Genomic DNA, 22039 nt, shown 5'->3' with positions numbered 1-22039 from the left:
ATGAACTTGGAACCGGCCATATACTGCAGGTATGTTGACCACATTTTTACAAATGTACCTGATGTCAGACTTCTGCAGGAGCTGAAGGAGGCATTTGAGCAGAGTTCTGTGTTGCGTTTCACTTACGAGATGGAGAAGGATGGGAAGCTGCCCTTTCTAGATGTAACAGTCATGGAAAGGAGCGAGTTTTCCACACTGCAGTCTATACTAAGGAAACAAACATAGGAATGTGCCTGAATGCCAACAGCGACTGCCCAGACAGGTACAAGAGGAGTGTTGTTAACGCTTATGTCGTCCGTGCTCTCAGCCACAGCTCAGAATGGAAGCAAGTCGACGAAGAACTCTGTAGGGCAAGGCAGGTTCTAGTCAACACGGCTTCTCCAATGGTTTCTTAGAAGACATCATAAGAAGGAAAGTGAAACGCCATGCAACCTCTGAAGAGACAACTAACACAACACCTATACCCCCTATTAGACTATTTTACAGGAACTTCTTTTCCACAGCCCATAACACGGAGGAAAGGGTCTGAAAGATATTGTTAGTAAAAACGTTATCCCTACAGACAAAAATCAGAAGATACAACTGACAATTTACTATAAAACCAAAAACGGCCAACCTACTCATGAGAAACTCTCCAGACACAAAACAGAACGCTTTAAAAGAGACCAACGTCGTCTATGCCTTCAAATGCCCTCTTGGGGACTGTAAGCCTCAAAAAAATTAGTATATAGGCACGACAACAACATCTCTTTCAAGGCGTTTAACGATGCATAAGCAACAAGGCTCCATTAAAGAACATATAATCTCTTCCCACAACCAAACCATCGCCAGAGAAATCTTAGCAAACAACACAGAAATCAACCGATAGATACAGCGATAGCAGGCGGCTTGACGTCTGCGAGGCACTACACATCAAGAAGTCAACACCAGCTATCAACAGCCAATTAATGCACAGTTATATTCTACCCACTTCAAGACTCCGCTAACAATATAGAAGCATCAAGAAATATGGGCCAATAAAAATAGTCCTTCTGCAGTTACCTACCTTTAATACCCATTGTTTCGTGTCCTGTCTTGTGTTAAAAGTTTATTTTCACCTCATCCAAAACTATTGTAACATGTCACCCCACCCAAATGTAGGTATAAAAACTCGAAGATGTTTAAGCTCTATTCAGTTAAAGTTGTGTGTGTGTGTGTAAACTAAAGTCTTTGAAAATGTAATAAGTTTTACGAAACGCGCTCAAGTGTCGCGTCAGATTAGAAATGAAAATGAATTTTTGGAGAATTGATTATTGAATTACCATCAACAGTGAAAAGAAACGTAAGAAAGATCGAGAAAATTCGTGTTAGAATTATTAATCCTACTTTTTCGGTCATATTTAATAATATATGTCTACAGGAAAGACTGCTACCAAAATAGACTAATACATACATATATATATATATATATATATATATATATATATATATTATATATATATATATATATATATATATATACATATATTTATATATATATTTATATATATATATGGTCGTACCTAGTAGCCAGAACGCACTTCTCAGCCTACTATGCAAGGCCCGATTTGCCTAATAAGCCAAATTTTCATGAATTAATGTTTTTTCGACTACCTAACCTAACATTTTCGGCTACCTAACCTAACCTAACCTATAGAGATAGGTTAGGTTAGGTTAGGTAGGGTTGGTTAGGTTCGGTCATATATCTATGTTAATTTTAACTCCAATAAAAAAAATTGACCTCATACATAATGAAATGGGTAGCTTTATCATTTCATAAGAAAAAAATTAGAGAAAATATATTAATTCATGAAAACTTGGCTTATTAGGCAAATCGAGCCTTGCTTAGTAGGCTGACAAGTGCGTTCTGGCTACTAGGTACGACATATATATATTATATATATATATATATATATATATATATATATATATATATATATATATATATATATATATATGTCGTACCTAGTAGCCAGAACTCACTTCTCAGCCTACTATTCAAGGCCCGATTTGCCTAATAAGCCAAGTTTTCCTGAATTAATATATTTACCTATAATTTTTTTCTTATGAAATGATAAAGCAACCCTTTTCTCTATGTATGAGGTCATTTTTTTTTATTGGAGTTAAAATTAACGTAGATATATGACCGAACCTAACCAACCCTACCTAACCTAACCTAACCTATATTTATAGGTAAGGTTAGGTTAGGTAGCCAAAAAAAGCTAGGTTAGGTTAGGTTAGGTAGGTTAGGTAGACGAAAAAACATTAATTCATGAAAACTTGGCTTATTAGGCAAATCGGACCTTGAATAGTAGGCTGAGAAAGTGCGTTCTGGCTATTAGGTACGACATATATATATATATATATATATATATATATATATATATATATATATATATAGTATATATATATATATATATATATATATATATATATATATAATACATATAATAAAATATATAAAACGTATATAAAACAACACAGCTCAATTCCAACACAATATCTCAGAAAATAGTTAAATCAAAATGAATATAAATCGAAATCTATGAAAAATCTATTTATCAATGCAATCGGAAACATTGAAATGGAATCATAACATACTTAGTATTGCGTGTGTTGCTCTTACATGCAACAGATGGCGCTGTTTTTCTTAAAAAAAAAACATTTTTATGCATGTCACTGGTGTTGCATCTATTTAGTAGACATAAAAACACGCACGTATTCAAATGGAACATTGTGTCAAAATTTCAAAGCAGTCGGTGAAGAACTTTCGTACATTACATCGAGTGTTGCTCTTACGTCTAATAGATGGCATTGTTTTTCAAAAAAGCATGTTTTTTTCCTGGCACAGGTGAGGCATGTATATAGTAGGTATATAAAAACACGCACCTATTCGACTGCAACTTTGTGTCAAAATTTCAAAGCAATCGGTAAAGCGGTTTCGGAGATTTCCCTCACATGAAAAACACTTGAAAACACAGTTTTTCTTAAAAAACATTTTTTTCCTGTCCACAGACGTCACATCTATATAGGATGTATATAAAAACCCTCTCGGATACGAACTGAACGTTGTGTGAAAATTTCAAAGCAATCGGTGATGAACTTTCGGAGAATTGTGATTTTGAACAAAAGAACATTTCCATTCTTATTTATATAGATTGATTTAATTTATGGATAAAAAATTTCTAAATTAATGCTGCATATACAATGATTAACAAGTACTATTAATGAATAAATATTGCCTTTTCAGATGTGTTTGAGCGTGGTGGTGACAGGTGGTGGGAGCGGGTGGTGGTGGTGGTGTGGGGGCTGGTGACGGTGGTGCTGACGCAGAGCTACGCTGGCAACCTCATGGCTCTCCTGGCCGTCAGACACATCCCTCAACCCTACCAGTCAATTCTAGACGTAGTGGAGGACAAATCTGCCATCATGATATTAGAGCATGGCTCGTCTAATGCACAATTTAAGGTCTGTACAATGTGTTTTGGTTTGCCAGATATTTTAAAACATGAAGAATAAAAGGCACCAAAACATCGTCTTGAATGAAATATTTCTATGTATTCTTAGTTACTTGTAATGTAACTGGTTTGGAATATATGTTGAGTCCTGTGCCAGTCTTAACCCTCTCTACGGTTTTCCAGATTTTTTTGTTGAAGACTAATGTTACCATTCACTGCACTCATCTGCACTTATTTGGTTACAATTTGAGACTCATACGTGAGTGTTTGGGTACAGGCGAGTCTCAGGACTTCCAACACTTTTAGGGAATTACTGGTTGAGTGGGTATATTGCCGAACTACTAAGAGTATGGTTGTCTGGAGTCCCAGGTTCAAATCCTGGAAGGGTCATAGAATTTACAGTTATATCTATTGATATATTCAAGCAAAGGAGCTGTGGCAGTAAAGGGATGCCTAGGTAATTTAAAAGTTGGTGTTCCTAATGTCGCTTAAGTTCTTTTTCAAATAAAACGGAGACTTGCAGAGAGCAGACTCTACTTTTAGAGAAAAATGTTTGTTCCTCAATGGTAAGGTTAACGAAGGTTACAATGCCACAACGAAAATTAAGGCAATAGCTTCACTACACGTGTGATAGCGTTTGCTGTTTTGATGTTAATCTCGTGACGACCAAGATAAGTGGTCAGTAGTATTATCTAGAAAGTGAGAACATCAGTTTTAACAAAGAAGTGACTCGAACCAGCGATCAAGGAAACTCCCAGTTGTACACCTAACCCCCTTGTACCACCATTCGGTAGAAGTTATACAACATTGGATTCCACTAAATCCAGAGGAAATCTCGAAGCTTCCACTGAGTCAAATTTACTAATTAAAGAAAGACTAGTTCTAAGGGACAGATGAAGTGTTTGACGGGTGAATAATGAATGTATTGAGGGCTTTGTGATCCGCAGTCTTAAACATTTATAACATCAATTGAGTCGTGGTTAATGTGGTGTCCATATTTAAGAATTCTAGGTAGATCACTTGCATCAAACTATTAGCAAATTAGCTTAACATCTATTGTGGGAAAGCTGCTTGAAACTATATTTTCCAAAGGCCATTTGTGTACATATTGAAAAACATAGATTAATAAAAGATTCACAAGATGGTTTTACTAAGACACGCTCATATTTGACAAATTTTTCTCTCATTCTTTCCAACATGATTGAGACAGTTGATAGTCGAATGGATTGTGACATATATCGTGATTTTAGCAAAGCTTTTATATTAGGTGCCATTGATTAAAAAGATAGAGGCTTACGGTACTAGGGATGATATCATATGATGGATTAGGGCATATTTCAAACAAACAAGGAATTAGTTTAAATTGAGTTAAATGAGGGTGAGAGCTCTTGTAAGTAGAGTGCCTCAAGGCCCTGTCCGCAGGCCCTGTCTTGTTTACCGAATTTACAGTGATTTAGCTTTTGGATTCAACAGCAATGTTTGCAAAGTTGCTGATATATAAATATTGGGTGGACAAATTTTCAGAAGACTCAAAGTCACTCCAAGGCGATTTAGCTTGTGTTTTGAAATTATCAAAATATTGACAGTTTCAGTCAAATGCTGACAAATGTAAGGTTCTGAGGCTAGGTGCTGATAGATTTACACGATATCAGCTGGATGTTGAAATTGCGAAATCTAATTGCAAAAATGATATGGAGGCCATGATTAGAAAGAATTTAAAGGCAAAAATATCAATGCACAAATATATGATAGATGCCAAATAGGACACTGGGATTTATTTCTATAAGCGTTGATAATAAAAAAAAATATTGTTTTATACTTTAGCTATATATTGCTCCTTTTAGGCCCCATTTAGATTATGGAGTTCAGTTTTGGTTTCCATACTATAGACTGGACATAACTTCAACTGACCGTTTTCAGGGAATAATGACCAATTTAATTAACAAATTAGAACCCTTTCATATGAAGAAAGGTTGAAAATTCTTAATTTACATTTTCTAGAAAGCCAAAGAGTTAGGCAACAGGGTTGTAGATTTGTGGAATAGATTACCGGGTATAATAATAGATATAATATAATAAATGATAACAAATACATTGCAAGAGAAAAATGAGATGAGAGAGCTTAGTAAGTATATTAAAGCACATTGTTATATTAAAGCTCTGATTGATTACATTGACAGCTTGATTGGTAATTTAAACAAGATTAATAGACACCATACAGCAGATTGACAGCACATATAAGACAGCAATGATCACAATGGTAAAGATGCTTAGATTGGGTGCATAAAGATTGGGAGACTGGGTAGCAATAGATACAGATAAACAAGATTAATGAACACAATACAGCAGATTGGCAGCACATATAAGAAGACAGCAATGATCACAATGGTAAAGATGTTCAAATTGGGAACATAAATAAGATGTAGTAGGTCTTTTCTATGTTAAGTGTTAGTTTGTTGGTTGACATCCATAAGTGGACTTTTTTTGTTCATTATTAACAACATTATTTAGTGTATGTGGGTTGGGGTTGGAGTAGATGAGGGTAGTATCATCAGCAAACAAAATAGGTTTCAGAATGTTAGAGACATTAGGCAGATCATTGATGTATATAAGAAATAGAAGCTATTGGTTTAATAATAACGAAGGACCACTTAAAAATAAGAGGACCCCCCTTTAATTAATTGACCCATTAAAAATAAGTGACCTCCCTTAAAAATAAGTGACCCCCTTTAATTAAGTGACCCCCCCTGCGCAGATGAAAAGTCAATAACGTTGCTGAAAATTTTTGACCAAACCTCATACTAAAAAGTGAATGGACGACGTTTCGGTCCGTCCTGGACCATTATCAAGTCGACTGTGATGAGACGAGGGAGGCAAGTGCATTAAGTAAGGCAAGAGGAGACCGAAATCTTGGAGGAATATAAGAGCAAGGCAAAAGGTACCCCAACACACACACACACTCTGCGTTCGTTCGCAGTTCTGGAGAGAGTCACACGTGGTGTCCGTAGGGTCCGCGAATAACATTAATTATCTCGAGACATTGAAGTGTTACGGAGACAAGAAACATAGTTTTTTGTCACAGGAGTGTACACAAACGCAGTGATCAAGGTGTATAGTGAGCTCCTACAGCGGTAGAGCAATTAAGAAAGCAAAAATAAGGTCGAGTGGCAAGATCAGTGTGTACCGATGGGTCAGCCTAGCCAGGACCTACGATTTGCTTGCTGAGTGATGTGTTCTGAAGCGGATTGCAGCATACATAGTGATTGATCCCCCGAAGTGTGTGCACCGTTAGGATCGTATACTAAGTGCACATAGTGGCTGACGACCAGTGAGGAAGATAGGAACGAATGTTACCAGGAGCAAGTGGAGACAACAGTAGCACGTGGAGACAACAGTAGCACGTGGAGACAACATTGATACCAGAGAGAGGAGAGGACAGACGACCAACCCCGTCATAAGGACATCTCTTCAAACTCACCTAGGCGTGCTTGCTCGGGGTGAGCTGACGGTAGGTACCCCTCTCTAGGTCATCAATAAGGTGTACAGAGTGACTTAAAATGCCTAATTTAAAGTAGGTCTCAATATCTCAAATATACAACTCCGTGGCTCACTTGGGTGGGGCTTGACACATGCTACCCTGGTAACCTCACCCATCCTCCCCCCCCTCCCAAACCTTCCCACGCCTTACACTGTCCCAAGACACCCCCCTACCCCTACCCCTATACCCAAACACCCCCGCACTCAACCACACACACACACACACACACACACACACACAAACGTACACACACGCACACACGCACACGCACACACGCACACACACGCACACACACAGTCTTTGGATGAGAATGCCACAATAAAAGCAACATTTGCGGAAATACTAAAAAAAATAACTCTGAAGTAATGACTGCAGTGATGGAGGTGGCCATGAAAGCAGCCACCTCGCAGGAGGCGGCACGCTCCACTAGCCAACTGATGGAAAGGAACAGATCAGTGGTTGCTGTGGGTATTAAAGAGCAGGAAGGATCTAATAGGACAGAGTGGAATGACAAGGACAAAGCAGCAGTGAATGAAGTACTAAAGGCACTAGACATGGAAGGGGCTGAGCATAGCATTGAGAAGGTTTTCAGGCTAGGCTGGTACAACAAAGACCGAGACCGAATGATAAAGATAGTGTTTGCAAACGAGAACACAAAGGAGAAGATCCTATCAAGGAAGAGCTCCCTGAAAAATGTGGGAAAATTAAAAAATGTATTCCTCCAGAGAGACATGACAAGGGAGGAGAGAGCCGTGGCGGCAGAAAGCAAGGAAGAGGCGCAAGGCGAGAGGGGAAAACCAGGAAGTCACAGCTCCCAACACAACACCCACAGAGGCGAGGGGGGAACCCACAACCAGCTACCCAGTAACACCAGAAGGGAGGACAACCCCGCCTCCCTCCTCTGCATAGAAAACCCCCCTACCCCAAACCCTCTCTGCCCCCACTCAAATGTTCAGCCAAATCTCCCTCCCCCCACACCCAATCCCCACCCTTCTACCCCTCCCCTCCTCCCGAGTCCTCCCTCCCCCCCTTTCCTTCCCGTCCTCCCTCCCCTTTCACCCCATACCCTCCCTGTCCCTCCCCCTTCACTGGATCCCCCGCCCCTCATCCCAGTATCCTCTGAGACCCTGTTATCCACCTCACAGGTCCTCACACCCATGGAACAGCCTCCCCCACCAGCAGAACACTCACCAAGGAGGCGATTTGAGAAGGGACAGAAGAAAGTGAGCCTCAAAGCGATGTACACTAACATAGATGGAATTACAAATAAAGTAAATGAGCTTGGAGAACTGGTACTAGAGGAAAACCCAGACATAATAGCCCTCACAGAAACAAAGATCACGAAAACGATAAAAAAATGCAGTGTTCCCACAGGACTATTATGTTATGAGGAAAGAGAGGGAAGGAAGAGGTGGGGGTGGTGTAGCTCTGCTGGTAAGAAAAGGCTGGGATTTTGAGGAGATGGATATTCAGGGCTGTGAAGGTTTCAGTGACTACATAGCAGGTACTGTAACAAATGGAGGGAAAAAAATTATAGTCGCAGTCATATATAATCCACCACCAAATGACAGAAGACCTAGACAGGAATATGATAGAAACAACATGGCCACCATTAACATAATAGAAAGAGCAGCTTCTGTTGCTAGCAGGAATGGATCTGGACTACTAATTATGGAAGACTTCAACCATGGGAAGATAGATTGGAAGAACAGAGACCCACATGGAGGACCAGAAACATGGAGAGCTAAGCTGCTGGACGTGGCAACAAGAAACTTTCTAAGCCAGCACACCAAAGAACCAACAAGAATGAGAGGAGAAGATGAACCAGCAATGCTTGATTTGATATTTACCCTAAATGAATGGGATATAAGGGAAGTTAAGATGGAAGCGCCCTTGGGAATGAGTGACCACAGTGTATTGAACTTTGAGTACCTGGTAGAGCTAGGACTTATCTCCCCCCAAAAAGAACTAGGAATCAAAAGGCTGGCATACCGAAAGGGGAATTATGAACAGATGAGAAGTTTCCTAAGTGAAATACCTTGGGACACAGACCTCAGAGACAAGTCTGTACAGGGTATGATGGACTATGTTACCCAAAAGTGTCAGGAGGCAGTAAACAGGTTCATCCCGGCCCAAAGGGAAAAATCCGAGAAGCAACAGAAGAATCCATGGTATAATAGGGCATGTATGGAAGCGAAGAAACTGAACAAAAAGGCGTGGAGGAACTTCCGGAATAACAGAACACCAGAAAGCAGAGAGAGATACCAGAGAACCAGGAATGAGTACGTCAGGGTGAGAAGAGAAGCAGAGAAAAATTTTGAAAATGATATAGCAAACAAAGCCAAGACTGAACCAAAGCTACTCCACAGTCACATCAGAAGGAAAACAACAGTGAAAGAACAGGTATTGAAACTTAGAACAGGCGAGGACAGATATACAGAGAATGACAGAGAGGTGTGTGAGGAACTCAACAAGAGGTTCCAGGAGGTCTTCACAATAGAACAGGGTGAGGTCACTGTGCTAGGAGAAAGGGAGATAAACCAGGCGGCCTTGGAGGAGTTCGAAATTACGAGAGAGGAGGTCAAGAGACACCTGCTGGATCTGGATGTTAGAAAGGCTGTTGGTCCAGATGGGATCTCACCATGGGTACTGAAAGAGTGTGCAGAGGCACTTTGCTTGCCACTCTCTATAGTGTATAGTAAGTCACTAGAGACGGGAGACCTACCAGAAATATGGAAGACGGCGAATGTGGTCCCAATATACAAAAAGGGCGACAGACAAGAGGCACTGAACTACAGGCCAGTGTCCTTGACTTGTATACCATGCAAGGTGATGGAGAAGATCGTGAGAAAAAACCTGGTAACACATCTGGAGAGAAGGGACTTCGTGACAAATCGCCAACATGGGTTCAGGGAGGGTAAATCTTGCCTTACAGGCTTGATAGAATTCTATGATCAGGTGACAGATTAAGCAAGAAAGAGAGGGCTGGGCGGACTGCATTTTCTTGGATTGTCGGAAAGCCTTTGACACAGTACCGCATAAGAGGCTGGTACATAAGCTGGAGAGACAGGCAGGTGTTGCTGGTATGGTGCTCCAGTGGGTAAGGGAGTATCTAAGCAATAGGAAGCAGAGAGTTATGGTGAGGGGTGAGACCTCCGATTGGAGTGAAGTCACCAGTGGAGTTCCACAGGGCTCTGTACTCGGTCCTATCTTGTTTCTGATATATGTAAATGATCTCCCGGAGGGTATCGATTCATTTCTCTCAATGTTTGCGGACGATGCTAAAATTATGAGAAGGATTAAAACAGAAGAGGACTGTTTGAGGCTTCAAGAAGACCTAGACAAGCTGAAGGAATGGTCGAACAAATGGTTGTTAGAGTTTAACCCAACCAAATGTAATGTAATGAAGATAGGTGTAGGGAGCAGGAGGTCAGATACAAGGTATCATCTGGGAGAGGAAATTCTTCAGGAGTCAGAGAAGGAAAAAGACTTGCGGGTTGATATCACGCCAGACCTGTCTCCTGCAGCACATATCAAGCGGATAACATCAGCGGCATATGCCAGGCTGGCCAACATACGAACGGCATTCAGAAATTTGTGTAAAGAATCATTCAGAACTTTGTATACCTCATATGTCAGGCCAATCCTGGAGTATGCAGCCCCAGCATGGAGTCCATATCTAGTCAAGGATAAGACTAAACTGGAAAAGGTTCAAAGGTTTGCCACCAGACTAGTACCCGAGCTGAGAAGTATGAGCTACAAGGAGAGACTACGGGAATTAAACCTCACTTCGCTGGAAAACAGAAGAGTTAGGGGGGACATGATCACCACATTCAAGATTCTGAATGGAATTGATAGGGTAGATAAAGACAGTCTATTTAACACAAGGGGAACACGCACAAGGGGACACAGGTGGAAACTGAGTGCCCAAATGAGCCACAGAGATATTAGAAAGAACTTTTTTAGTGTCAGAGTGGTTGACAAATGGAATGCATTAGGGGGTGATGTGGTGGAGGCTGACTCCATACACAGTTTCAAGTGTAGATATGACGGAGCCCGATAGGCTCAGGAATCTGTACACCTGTTGATTGACAATTGAGAGGCGGGACCAAAGAGCCAGAGCTCAACCCCCGCAAACACAACTAGGTGAGGAAAACTAGGTGAGTACACACACACACACACGCACGCACTCACACACACACACACACACAACCTCGCTCTGAACCCTCCCGCATTAATCCACCCCCACACACCCTCTCCATCCCCCCTCCCTCAATTCCACCTTCCACCTACCCCCCCATACACTCACACACCTCCTCTCTCTCTCTCTCTCTCTCTCTCTCTCTCTCTCTCTCTCTCTCTCTCTCTCTTCTCTCTCTCTCTCTCTCTCTCTCTCTCTCTCTCTCTCTCTCTCTCTCGCTCTCTCTCTCCCTCTCTCTCTCCCTCTCTCTCTCTCTCTCTCTCCCTCTCTCTCTCTCTCTCTCTCTCTCTCTCTCTCTCTCTCTCTCTCTCTCTCTCTCTCTCTCTCTCTCTCTCTCTCTCTCTCTCTCTCTCTCTCTCTCTCTCTCTCTCTCGCTCGCTCTCTCTCTCTCTCTCTCTCTCTCTCTCTCTCTCTCTCTCTCTCTCTCTCTCTCTCTCTCCTCTCTCTCTCTCTCTCTCTCTCTCTCTCTCTCTTTCTCTCTCGCTCTCTCTCTCTCTCTCTCTCTCTCTCTCTCTCTCTCTCTCTCTCTCTCTCTCTCTCTCTCTCTCTCTCTCTCTCTCTCTCTCTCTCTCTCTCTCTCTCTCTCTCTCTCTCTCTCTCTCTCTCTCTCTCTCTCTCTCTCACACACACTCATAGGGAAATCATGGAAGGGATACGAACTCTGGCTGGCAAACGCAGGAGGACAATCGCAGCTGGAACAAACACAGAGGATGGGGTGGAACAGAAAGACTGGATGAAGGAAGTACTCCAGCAAATGCAGAATGAATTCAGTAAAGGACTGCGGGTAATGAGGGAGACAGTAGCCAACCTGCAAGATGATCTAAGGGCAGCAAAGGAGGAGATAAGATGCCTAAAGGAGACTCTTCCACAATACCAGACACAAACAGTACCTCAGGGAGATGGGAATACTACTGTGGAGGGGACCACCACAACCCAGCTCTCATTTACTGAAATGCTTAAAAAGAGCCCTGAAACTAGGTCTGCAGTTAAGGAAGTTGCCAAGGAAGTGGCTTCCTCTCAGGAAGCAGCTAGATGTACTAGCCGGCTGATAGAGAGAAAAAGAGCAGTAGTAGTAGCAGGCATTAAAAAGCAAACAGGGACCAGCCCAAAGGAGCGGAGAGACCAGGACAAAAACGCAGTTACCGAGATCCTTTAAGAGGTAAGGATGGAGGGAACTAACCAAAATGTTGAAAAGGTTTTCAGGCTTGAAAAGTTCAACAAGGACATGGACCGAATGATAAAGGTGGTATTCATGAGCGAAATTACGAAAGAGGAGCTGTTAGCAAGGAAGAGCGGTCTAGCAAATGTTCCGAAGTTCAAAAAAGTATTCCTGCAGAGGGATATGACAAGGGAAGAGAGAATACAGGCAGCAGACGTGAGGAAGGAGCGCAGGGAGAGAGAAAGGATTCAGAGTACCACAACCCAGAACCCTACAATCCCAGAGGGAAGTGGAGAACCCTCCTCAAACAGTGCAACAGCCACAGGGATTGGGGGCACCACCCCCACATTCTAACCAACAGACACCCAACCTGCCCCATCCCCTGTCAGCCCCCCACTAAGTATCCACCTACGGCACCCTCCCCCCACCCACCCCCCTCCTCCCACTCATCTATCTCCCCAGGACCTCCCTTCTCCCCCATCCCCCAAGCCCTCCTTCTCCCACATGCCTTCCTGTCTCTCCCACCCCCAAGCCCTCCCTTCTCCCCCGCCCCCCACTCTCCCCCACCCCACCTAAGTCTTCCCCTCTCCCCCACTCCCCTAAACCCTCCCCTGTTCCTCACCCACCTCAGCCCTCCTTTTTCCCCCACGCCCCCAAGCCCTCCACCCTTTTCTCCCCCCAACTCCCTTATCCCCCAAAGCCTCTCCTCCCCCCATGCTTCCCCAACCTTCTCCCTCTCACTCCCCCCCTACCCTCCCCCTCTTACTCTCCCCCCTTACCCTCCCCCTCTCCCCCACCACCCCCCTCTCCCCCACCCCCCAAGCCCTCCTTCCTCCACCAGTCTCCCCGTGCCAGGTCCCCACAGCTCCTACTCACCCCAGATCCCAAAGGTCCACCCCAGAGGAGAAGCAGAAGAGAGTGAGTTTCAGGGTGATGTACTCGAACATAGATGGGATCACAAGCAAGACAAGTGAACTAAGGGAAAGAGCACAAGAAGTGAACCCAGATGTAATCGGACTCACTGAAACAAAACTCTCTGGAATCATAACGAATGCCGTGTTTCCCCAGGAGTACACAGTAATAAGGAAAGAGAGGGAAGGTAGGGGAGGAGGTAGAGTGGCCCTACTCATGAGAAAGGAATGGAGTTTTAAGGAGATGGCCATCCCGGGCTGTGAGGAGTTCAGAGACTACATAGCAGGCACCGTGACAATGGGAGGACCAAGAATAGTAGTAGCAGTAATATACAAATCTCCACCAAATGACAGAAGACCCAGTCAAGAGTATGAAAACAACAACATGGCAGTTAACACTATAATTGAGAGGGCAGCCTCTGCTGTCTGTAAAAATAGATCCCACCAGCTCATCATGGGAGATCAGGATTGACTGGGAGAACAAGGAACCGCATGGAGGCAAGGATACGTGGAGAGCCAAACTATTGGAGGTGGTGACAAGGAACTTTTTATCCCAGCATGTCGGAGAACCCACAAGGATGAGAGGCAATGACGAACCAGCGAGACTCGACCTAGTCTTCACTCTGAACGACTCCGACATAAGAGAAATCGGTTTTGACAACCCAGTAGGAATGAGCGACCACAGTGTACTGGTGTTTGAGTACTTGATATAAGAACGGTTATTGAACTCGAGGAAGGATACCGAAACCAAAAGGTTAGCATACCGAAAGGGAAACTATGAGAGGATAAGAAAATTCCTAACAAATATAGCATGGGAAACAGAGCTCAGGGAAAAGACGGCCCAAGATATGATGGATTACATCACGCAGAAGTGCAAGGACGCAGCAAACAAGTTTGTCCCAGTCCAAAAGGAAAACAGAAATGAAAATGAGAAACCCATGGTTTAATCAGAGATGTAGGCTAGCTAAGCAGCAAAGTAAAAGGGCATGGAGAAACTATAGGAATAACAGGACACTGGAGAGCAGAGAAAGATACCAGAATGCCAGGAATGAATATGTCAGGATGAGAAGAGAGGCAGAAAGACAATACGAAAATGACATCGCAAGCAAGGCAAAGACTCAGCCTAAATTGTTGCATAGCCACATCAGGAGAAAAACAATAGTAAAGGAACAGGTTATGAAATTAAGGATAGGGGCGGAATGATTCGCTACAAATGACAAGGAAGTGTGTGAGGAATTGAATGAGAAATTCCAGGAGGTCTTCACCTTAGAGCAAGGAGAAATTCCAGAGGTAAGTGAGGGAATAGCTAACCAAGAACCACTGGAAGAGTTAGAGATTACCAGCGGGGAAGTAAGGAAGTGTTTACTAGAGTTGGATGTGACAAAGGCTATAGGCCCAGATGGAATCTCCCCTTGGGTTCTAAAGGAAGGAGCAAGAGAACTGTGCCTACCACTCTCCATAGTGTATAACAAATCACTGGCAACAGGGGAGCTGCCAGATATTTGGAAAGCAGCTAACGTAGTCCCGATATACAAGAAAGGGGATAGACAGGAGGCACTGAACTACAGGCCAGTGTCCCTAACCTGCATACCATGCAAGCTGATGGAGAAGATTGTGCGAAAAAAACTAGTGGAGCATCTGGAGCGAAGGAACTTTGTAACACAGCATCAACATGCGTTCAGGGATGGCAGGCCCTGCCTCACAGGGTTACTTGAATTCTACGACCAGGCAGCAAAAATAAGGCAAGAAAGAGAAGGGTGGGCAGACTGCATATTTTTGGATTATCAGAAAGCCTTTGATACAGTGCCACACAAGAGGCTAGTGCAAAAGTTGGAGATGCAGGCTGGAGTGAAAAGGAAGGTACTCCGGTGGACAGAGGAGTACCTAAGCAACAGGAGACAACGAGTCTGTGTGAGGGGTGAGGTCTCAGATTGGCGAGACGTCACAAGTGGAATCCCGCAGGGGTCAGTCCTTGAACCTATACTGTTTCTTGTATATGTAAACGATCTCCCTGAGGGTATAGATTCGTTCCTCTCAATGTTTGCCGACGATGCAAACATTATGAGGAGGATTGAAACAGAGGATGATAGTAGGAGACTACAAGATGACCTAGATAGACTGAGTGAATGGTCCAACAAATGGCTGTTGAAGTTCAACCCGAATAAATGCAAAGTAATGAAACTAGGCAGTGGAAACAGGAGGCCAGACACAGGATACAGAATAGGAGATGAAGTACTTTATGAAACAGACAGAGAGAAAGATCTAGGAGTTGATATCACACCAAACCTGTCTCCTGAAGCCCACATAAAGAGAATAACGTCTGCGGCATATGCGAGGCTGGCTAACATCAGAACGGCGTTCAGGAACCTGTGTAAGGAATCATTCAGAATATTGTACACCACATATGTAAGACCAATCCTGGAGTATGCGGCCCCACCATGGAGCCCGTACCTTGTCAAGCACAAGACGAAGCTGGAAAAAGTCCAAAGGTATGCTACTAGACTAGTCCCAGAACTAAGAGGCATGAGTTGTGAGGAAAGGCTGCGGGAAATGCCCCTTACGACACTGGAAGACAGAAGAGTAAGGGGGACATGATCACAACCTACAAAATCCTCAGGGGAATCGACCGGGTAAACAAGGATGAACTATTTAACACTGGAGGGACGCGAACAAGGGGACACAGGTGGAAGCTGAGTACTCAAATGAGCCACAGAGACATTAGAAAGAACTTTTTCAGTGTCAGAGTAGTTAGTAAATGGAATGCACTAGGAAGTGATGTGGTGGAGGCTGACTCCATGCACAGCTTCAAATGTAGATATGATAGAGCCCAGTAGGCTCAGGAATCTGTACACCAGTTGACTGACGGTTGAGAGGCGGGACCAAAGAGCCAAAGCTCAACCCCTGCAAGCACAATTAGGTGAGTACAATTAGGTGAGTACACACACACACACACACACACACACACACACACACACACACACACACACACACACACACACACACACACACACACACACACACACACACACACGTTCAACCCCCACAAATACAACTTGGTGAATACACACACACATGGATGTGAGAAAAGCTGTTGGGCCGGACGGAATCTCACCATGGGCATTTAAAGAGTGTGCAGGAGCACTTTGCTTGCCACTCTCCATAGTGTATAGTAGGTCACTGGAAACGGGAGACCTACCAGAAATATGGAAGACTGCTAATGTAGTACCAATATACAATTTGGTGACAGACAAGAGGCACTGAACTACAGGCCAGTGTCCTTAACTTGTATACCATGCAAGGTGATGGAGAAGATTGTGAGAAAAAACCTAGTAACACATCTGGAGAGAAGAGACTTCGTGACAACCCATCAACATGCGTTCAGGGAGGATAAATCTTGCCTTACAGGCTTGATAGAATTCTACGATCAGGTGACAAAGATTAATCAAGAAAGAGAAGGATGGGCGGACTGCATTTTTTTGGACAGTCGGAAAGCCTTTGACACAGTACCCCATAAAGGGTTGATGCATAAAATGGAGAAACAGGCAGGAGTAACTGGTAGGGTGGTCCAGTGGATAAGGAAGTACCTAAGCAATAGGAAGCAGAGAGTTACAGTGAGGGGTGAGACCTCAGAATAGCGTGAAGTCACCAGTGGAGTCCCACAGGGTACTGTGCTTGGACCTATCCTGTTTCTGATATACGTAAATGATCTCCCAGAGGGTATAGACTCATTCCTCTCAATGTTTGCTGACGACGCCAAAATTATGAGAAGGATTAAGACAGAGGAGGACAGCTTGAGGCTTCAAGAAGACCTGGACAAGCTGCAGGAATGGCCGAACAAATGGCTGTTAGAGTTTAACCCAAGCAAATGTAATGTAATGAAGATAGGGGTAGGAAGCAGGAGACCAGATACAAGGAATCATTTGGGAGATGAAATACTTTAAGAGTCAGAGAGAGAAAGACCTGGGGGTTGATATCATGCCAGACCTGTCCCCTGAAGCTCATATCAAGAGGATAACATCAGCAGCATATGCCAGGTTGGCTAACATAAGAACGGCGTTTAGAAACTTGTGTAAGAAATCTTTCAGAACATTATATACCACATATGTCAGACCAATCCTGGAGTATGCGGCTCCAGCATGGAGTCCATATCTAGTCAAGCATAAGACTAAACTGGAAAAGGTTCAAAGGTTTGCCACCAGACTAGTACCCGAGCTGAGAGGTATGAGCTACGAGGAGAGACTACGGGAATTAAACCTCACTTCGTTGGAAGACAGAAGAGTTAGGGGGGACATGATCACCACATTCAAGATTCTCAAGGGAATCGACAGGGTTGATAAAGACAGGCTATTTAACACAAGGGGCACACGCACTAGGAGACACAGGTGGAAATTGAGTGCCCAAATGAACCACAGAGATATTAGAAAGAACTCTTTTAGTGTCAGAGTGGTTGACAAATGGAATGTATTAGCAAATAATATGGTGGAGGCTGACTCCATACACAGTTTCAGGTGTAGATATGATAGAGTCCAATAGGCTCAGGAACCTGTACGCCTGTTGATTGACGGTTGAGAGGCGGGACCAAAGAGCCAGAGCTCAACCCCCGCAAGCACAACTAGGTGAGTACACACAAAAAAAAATTACGGGCTCACCATAGCCCGTGCTACATGGACATTTCGTTCAGAGTAGCTAAATCTAAAACAACAAACAACTGGTACGCCAAAGTTACAACACCACTCCTGTGCCAGGTAAGTTCACTACGGGGCTCACCATAGCCCGTGCTACTTGGAACTTTTTGTTCTAATTAGTTGAATCTACAGCAACGACAACGTACGGAAGGTAAGGTGTAATAATAGGAGTAAGAATGGGAACGTAAGAGGAACCAGAGAAAGAAAAAGAAAAAAGAAGGAGAAAAGGGAAGGGATGGATTATGTCAGATGACGTTTGTTAGAAAGTTTAGAACATTTGAGTATATACTGTGAAAGGGAAGAGTCAGCAGCAACAAAGCCAGGACTAAGGTTAATGTTAGGTAGGTTGTGTATCAGAGTAGAGTCGACAAGACAGCGTCTGTGTAGAGTAGAGGCAGGAAAGTCTCTAAATATTGTTCTGTGCTCCCTAAATATTGTTTAAGTCAGTTGTAAGTTTTACTAAGTATAGGATATTTCGCTTGATTTAGTACTAATTATTTCTCTGATGAATATTTAGTATGGTGCATGCATTCTTTTTTGTATTCTGGAGATTTAGCAGCTGTATTTACTCCCAACATCTCATGTTCCACGTATAAAGTGTCCTGTATTCAAATATTCCGAGGAATTTTTTTTTCAGTGTTTAAGAGTCTTGAGGTTAAGTGTCTGCGGACCACTGTGGTTAATGTATCTCTGCGGACCAATCAAAAAGCTGGAAGTGTTTAGACAATCGATTTTTATTATTATTATTATTATTATTATTATTTTATAGCACAGACGTGGCCACACATTTACAATGCTAACCAGAATTTATTCATTTCCATCTGTCCTCAATGGACAGGGTTAGAGATTTGTTAAACATATAGTTCAGAGATTTATTGAACAACCAACCACAGAAGGTGATTGTAGTGCTTTTAAAATGCTAAGCTAACATACATACGTAAATACATAGATACACAGATTTACGAATTGATTACGAGGCCGCAGTTTGTTCAGGCAGTTAAACAAAAATGTAAAGAGAGAATAACGGAAGAGGAGGCTCACCGCTACTTAACGTCTCTTAGTCGTGATAACTGTCACACTTAAAGATTTTGGCACACTCCTTATGTGTAGGGTTAGTGACCTCACACAAGAATTGGGGTACGATGCATTCCAAGTGGTAAGCTTAACTAAGCAGCATTTTTGTAGAGCCTTACCTCCCACCCTCGGCCCGTTCATTGCTTCGGACGGGGCCTCAATGAGTTTCAATGAGCTCCACAATTCGCCGCCGGATCATGTGATTTGGAATTGTATAACGTGTGTGGTGATGCCCAGCTGTCTCCATATGTTTGTGCAGTGAGCAAACAGGTGGGGAAGGGAAATAACAGCAATATGACAGGTCCTTTCCATAAGCAAACCCAAACAGGTACATTCATAGGACAGCCCCAACGACTTGACTTTCGGGACTCGCATACTTGTTTTACCTTTGGTAAGTGCGGGCACATGCAGGCGGACTGACCTAGCATGCTGGCGTAGTAGTGAGATGAGGCCCCCACTAGTGATGGTAGACCAACTTTAGTTCTGAAGGTCGATGGATTGAGCTGGATGGCATTTGTGGACACCGGAAGTCAGGCAACCATAACACAAAAATTCAGCCTTCAGCAAATTTAAACTTGCATGCCTTCAGTGTTGTGGAAAAAAGTTAACAGCAGTTAATTGACAGCACATTGATATCTTGGGCCAAGGCACCATTAATTTGATAATGGAAAATGAGTCTCGTTACCATACAACAAATGGTATGAGGTACTTTGAGCTCTGTAATTGCTTCATAAACTCAGGAATATTGGAAGATATTCTTGTGCTGCACCCAGATTTTGCCAGTGGAGGCTATTAGATCAGCCTTAAGTATTTTGTTCTCTCCTGATTCCATGTATGATTGATGTTGGATGAGCTTGTAGCTGGTTTTTTATCTACACTGTGTGGTCCTTCATACAGAATAGGGAAGCAGCACATTGTTGTGTATACCTAAACATGTTAAAAAATACATTGTTTGAGAGGAGTTTTGTAGAAACTGGTAAGAGTAATTATAATATAATGTTTCCATGATTCAATGCTTACCTCTTGTGAAAATCGCGAAGAGTTGTTTAGTCAGGGTTGATTTGTTTTTTGTATTGAGGCTGGTATTTTGTACCTTGATTCCATGTATGTCTAACCATCCTGTGAGATGGGAGTATTAGATAAACTTATAGGTAGTTTTTTATCTACACTGTAATATTATATATAAAATAGGGTAGCAGCACATTGCTGTGTATACCTAATCTTCTTAATAAAAAAAACAGTAATAAAGATTTTAAATTATAATTTGTATTATTACAAATACTGTATTATCCTTATTAAATCATGTTAACCATGGATCATTAAGATCTCATGTTTATATGTAATAGTCATATTTCTTTTGAACTGCTAATCCATGCTAATCATTCATTAAATTGTGCATTATGTCTCAATTTTTCACTTCCTTGGATATACTGTACAGTACAAAAATATAGGATAAAGATAAACCAGTAATATTTCTTTCATTATATTTTTTATTTAAATAACTGCATCAATATTTTTACAGCTGACAGGATTTGTTTTACCATACAGGTGCATTATTTGTTAAAAAAAAAATTGGTTTATTGTTACACACAATGGTGCTACATAGCCTTCCCAGCTTGGTGCCTTCTTTTAATACTTACTGATTAATAAATAAATAATAATAAATAAATTTTATTCAGGAAAAGTACATACAGTTGATTTACAAACATAATGTTGGATTTATAGACAGAGCTAGTACATACAATACCTAAAGCCACTAATACTCATAGCATTTTGGGCAAGGTGTGGGGGAAAAAACACTTAGACTAAAACTTAATAGTAATCGGGATTAGGTATAAATTGTGTTGAAAGAAGGAATAAAAAATAAAAGAAGGGGGTAACATAGCAGAAATCAGCAATTGTAAACGTTGGTGAACAGCATTGCTTAAAAAATAACAAGACATGGGTTGACATTTAGGGGGTAAGTTAGGTTACATGGAGTTAATTAGGTAGTACTTGGTTTTTACTCTTAAACTGGTTGAGAGAGATACAGCCTTTGACATGATTCGGGAGGTCATTCCACATTCTGGGTCCCTTGATTTGTAGAGCACTTCTAGTTTGGTTACACACAACCAAATTGTGTAAAAGGAAGAGGTCTTGGACACAAATTTGTTCCATGCTAAATGTAGAGGAATCAACTGAGTATTCCTCAAATAAAATATGTTGCCTCAGCTTATAAGGTAAATAAAATAAGCATTTCTCAAATAAGTAGCTGCCTCACTGCCTTACTGCTTCATAGCCTTCCCAGCATGGTGCCTTCTTCTGATAATTACTTGTTCCACACCCAAGATGTATAACAGGAAGAAGTCTTGGACCCCTACTTCCCTCTCTCTTTTTCAATTGTCCATATAGTCATAATTATAGCTTTAAGTATTCAATGAATAAAGTTTTTGACATCTAAGGTTTTTCGACTTAGTGTAGCTACCTGAATACCGACATAGCCGCCACGAAGGAGCTAAGAAGGAAAACATTTGTAGCTAAGAAGAAAGACCTTCTTAAGTACCTTCGTGAATCTGGCCCCAGGAGTTTGTGGCACCCTGAGATGCACACTCGCTTCCTATTCCTGCTTCGGCTGTGACTGTGGAGATCTCGGATCTCTGGGATGGGGGGGGGGGCCTTGACATTTGTGAGTGTTCACGGTGTAGCGGTGACCTTCCCCAAGGCATAACTTTATTTCGGTGTTTATGCAGTATGGTGTGGTGGTGAAGCACCGGTTCACCACTTTGAGTGTGGGCCGGCTGAAAGGGGTCCGTCTGCGCGCTCGTACGCTCGTCATGCGGGTGACGTGCCCCATTCCTTCCAGGGTTTCGTTTCGTGGGCTCTCTCTGCGGATATTTTATCAGGATCAGACACGAACCTGTTTCCGGTGTGGCGCTGAGGCCACTTGGTGGCCAGCTGCGACGCTCCTCATGCTGAGGCCCCTTCAGTTTTCCTGGAGGATGACTTTCCCTGCTTG

General features: G+C 42.6%; 1 protein-coding gene across 1 annotated transcript in view; it reads left to right on the top strand.

Moving 5' to 3' along the window:
- Positions 1-22039, top strand: part of LOC138358228 (ionotropic receptor 93a-like) — a 53304-nt gene continuing 31265 nt past the window's right edge. Inside the window, exons 1-2 of the mRNA XM_069315838.1 lie at positions 1-103; positions 3269-3486. Of these exons, the coding sequence (XP_069171939.1) occupies positions 1-103; positions 3269-3486 (321 nt within the window). The remainder of the gene's footprint in view (positions 104-3268; positions 3487-22039) is intronic.

This window comes from Procambarus clarkii, chromosome 7 (genome assembly GCF_040958095.1).
Source record: "Procambarus clarkii isolate CNS0578487 chromosome 7, FALCON_Pclarkii_2.0, whole genome shotgun sequence".
Lineage (NCBI taxonomy): Eukaryota > Metazoa > Arthropoda > Malacostraca > Decapoda > Cambaridae > Procambarus > Procambarus clarkii.
This window is presented reverse-complemented; position numbering and strand designations above follow the sequence as displayed.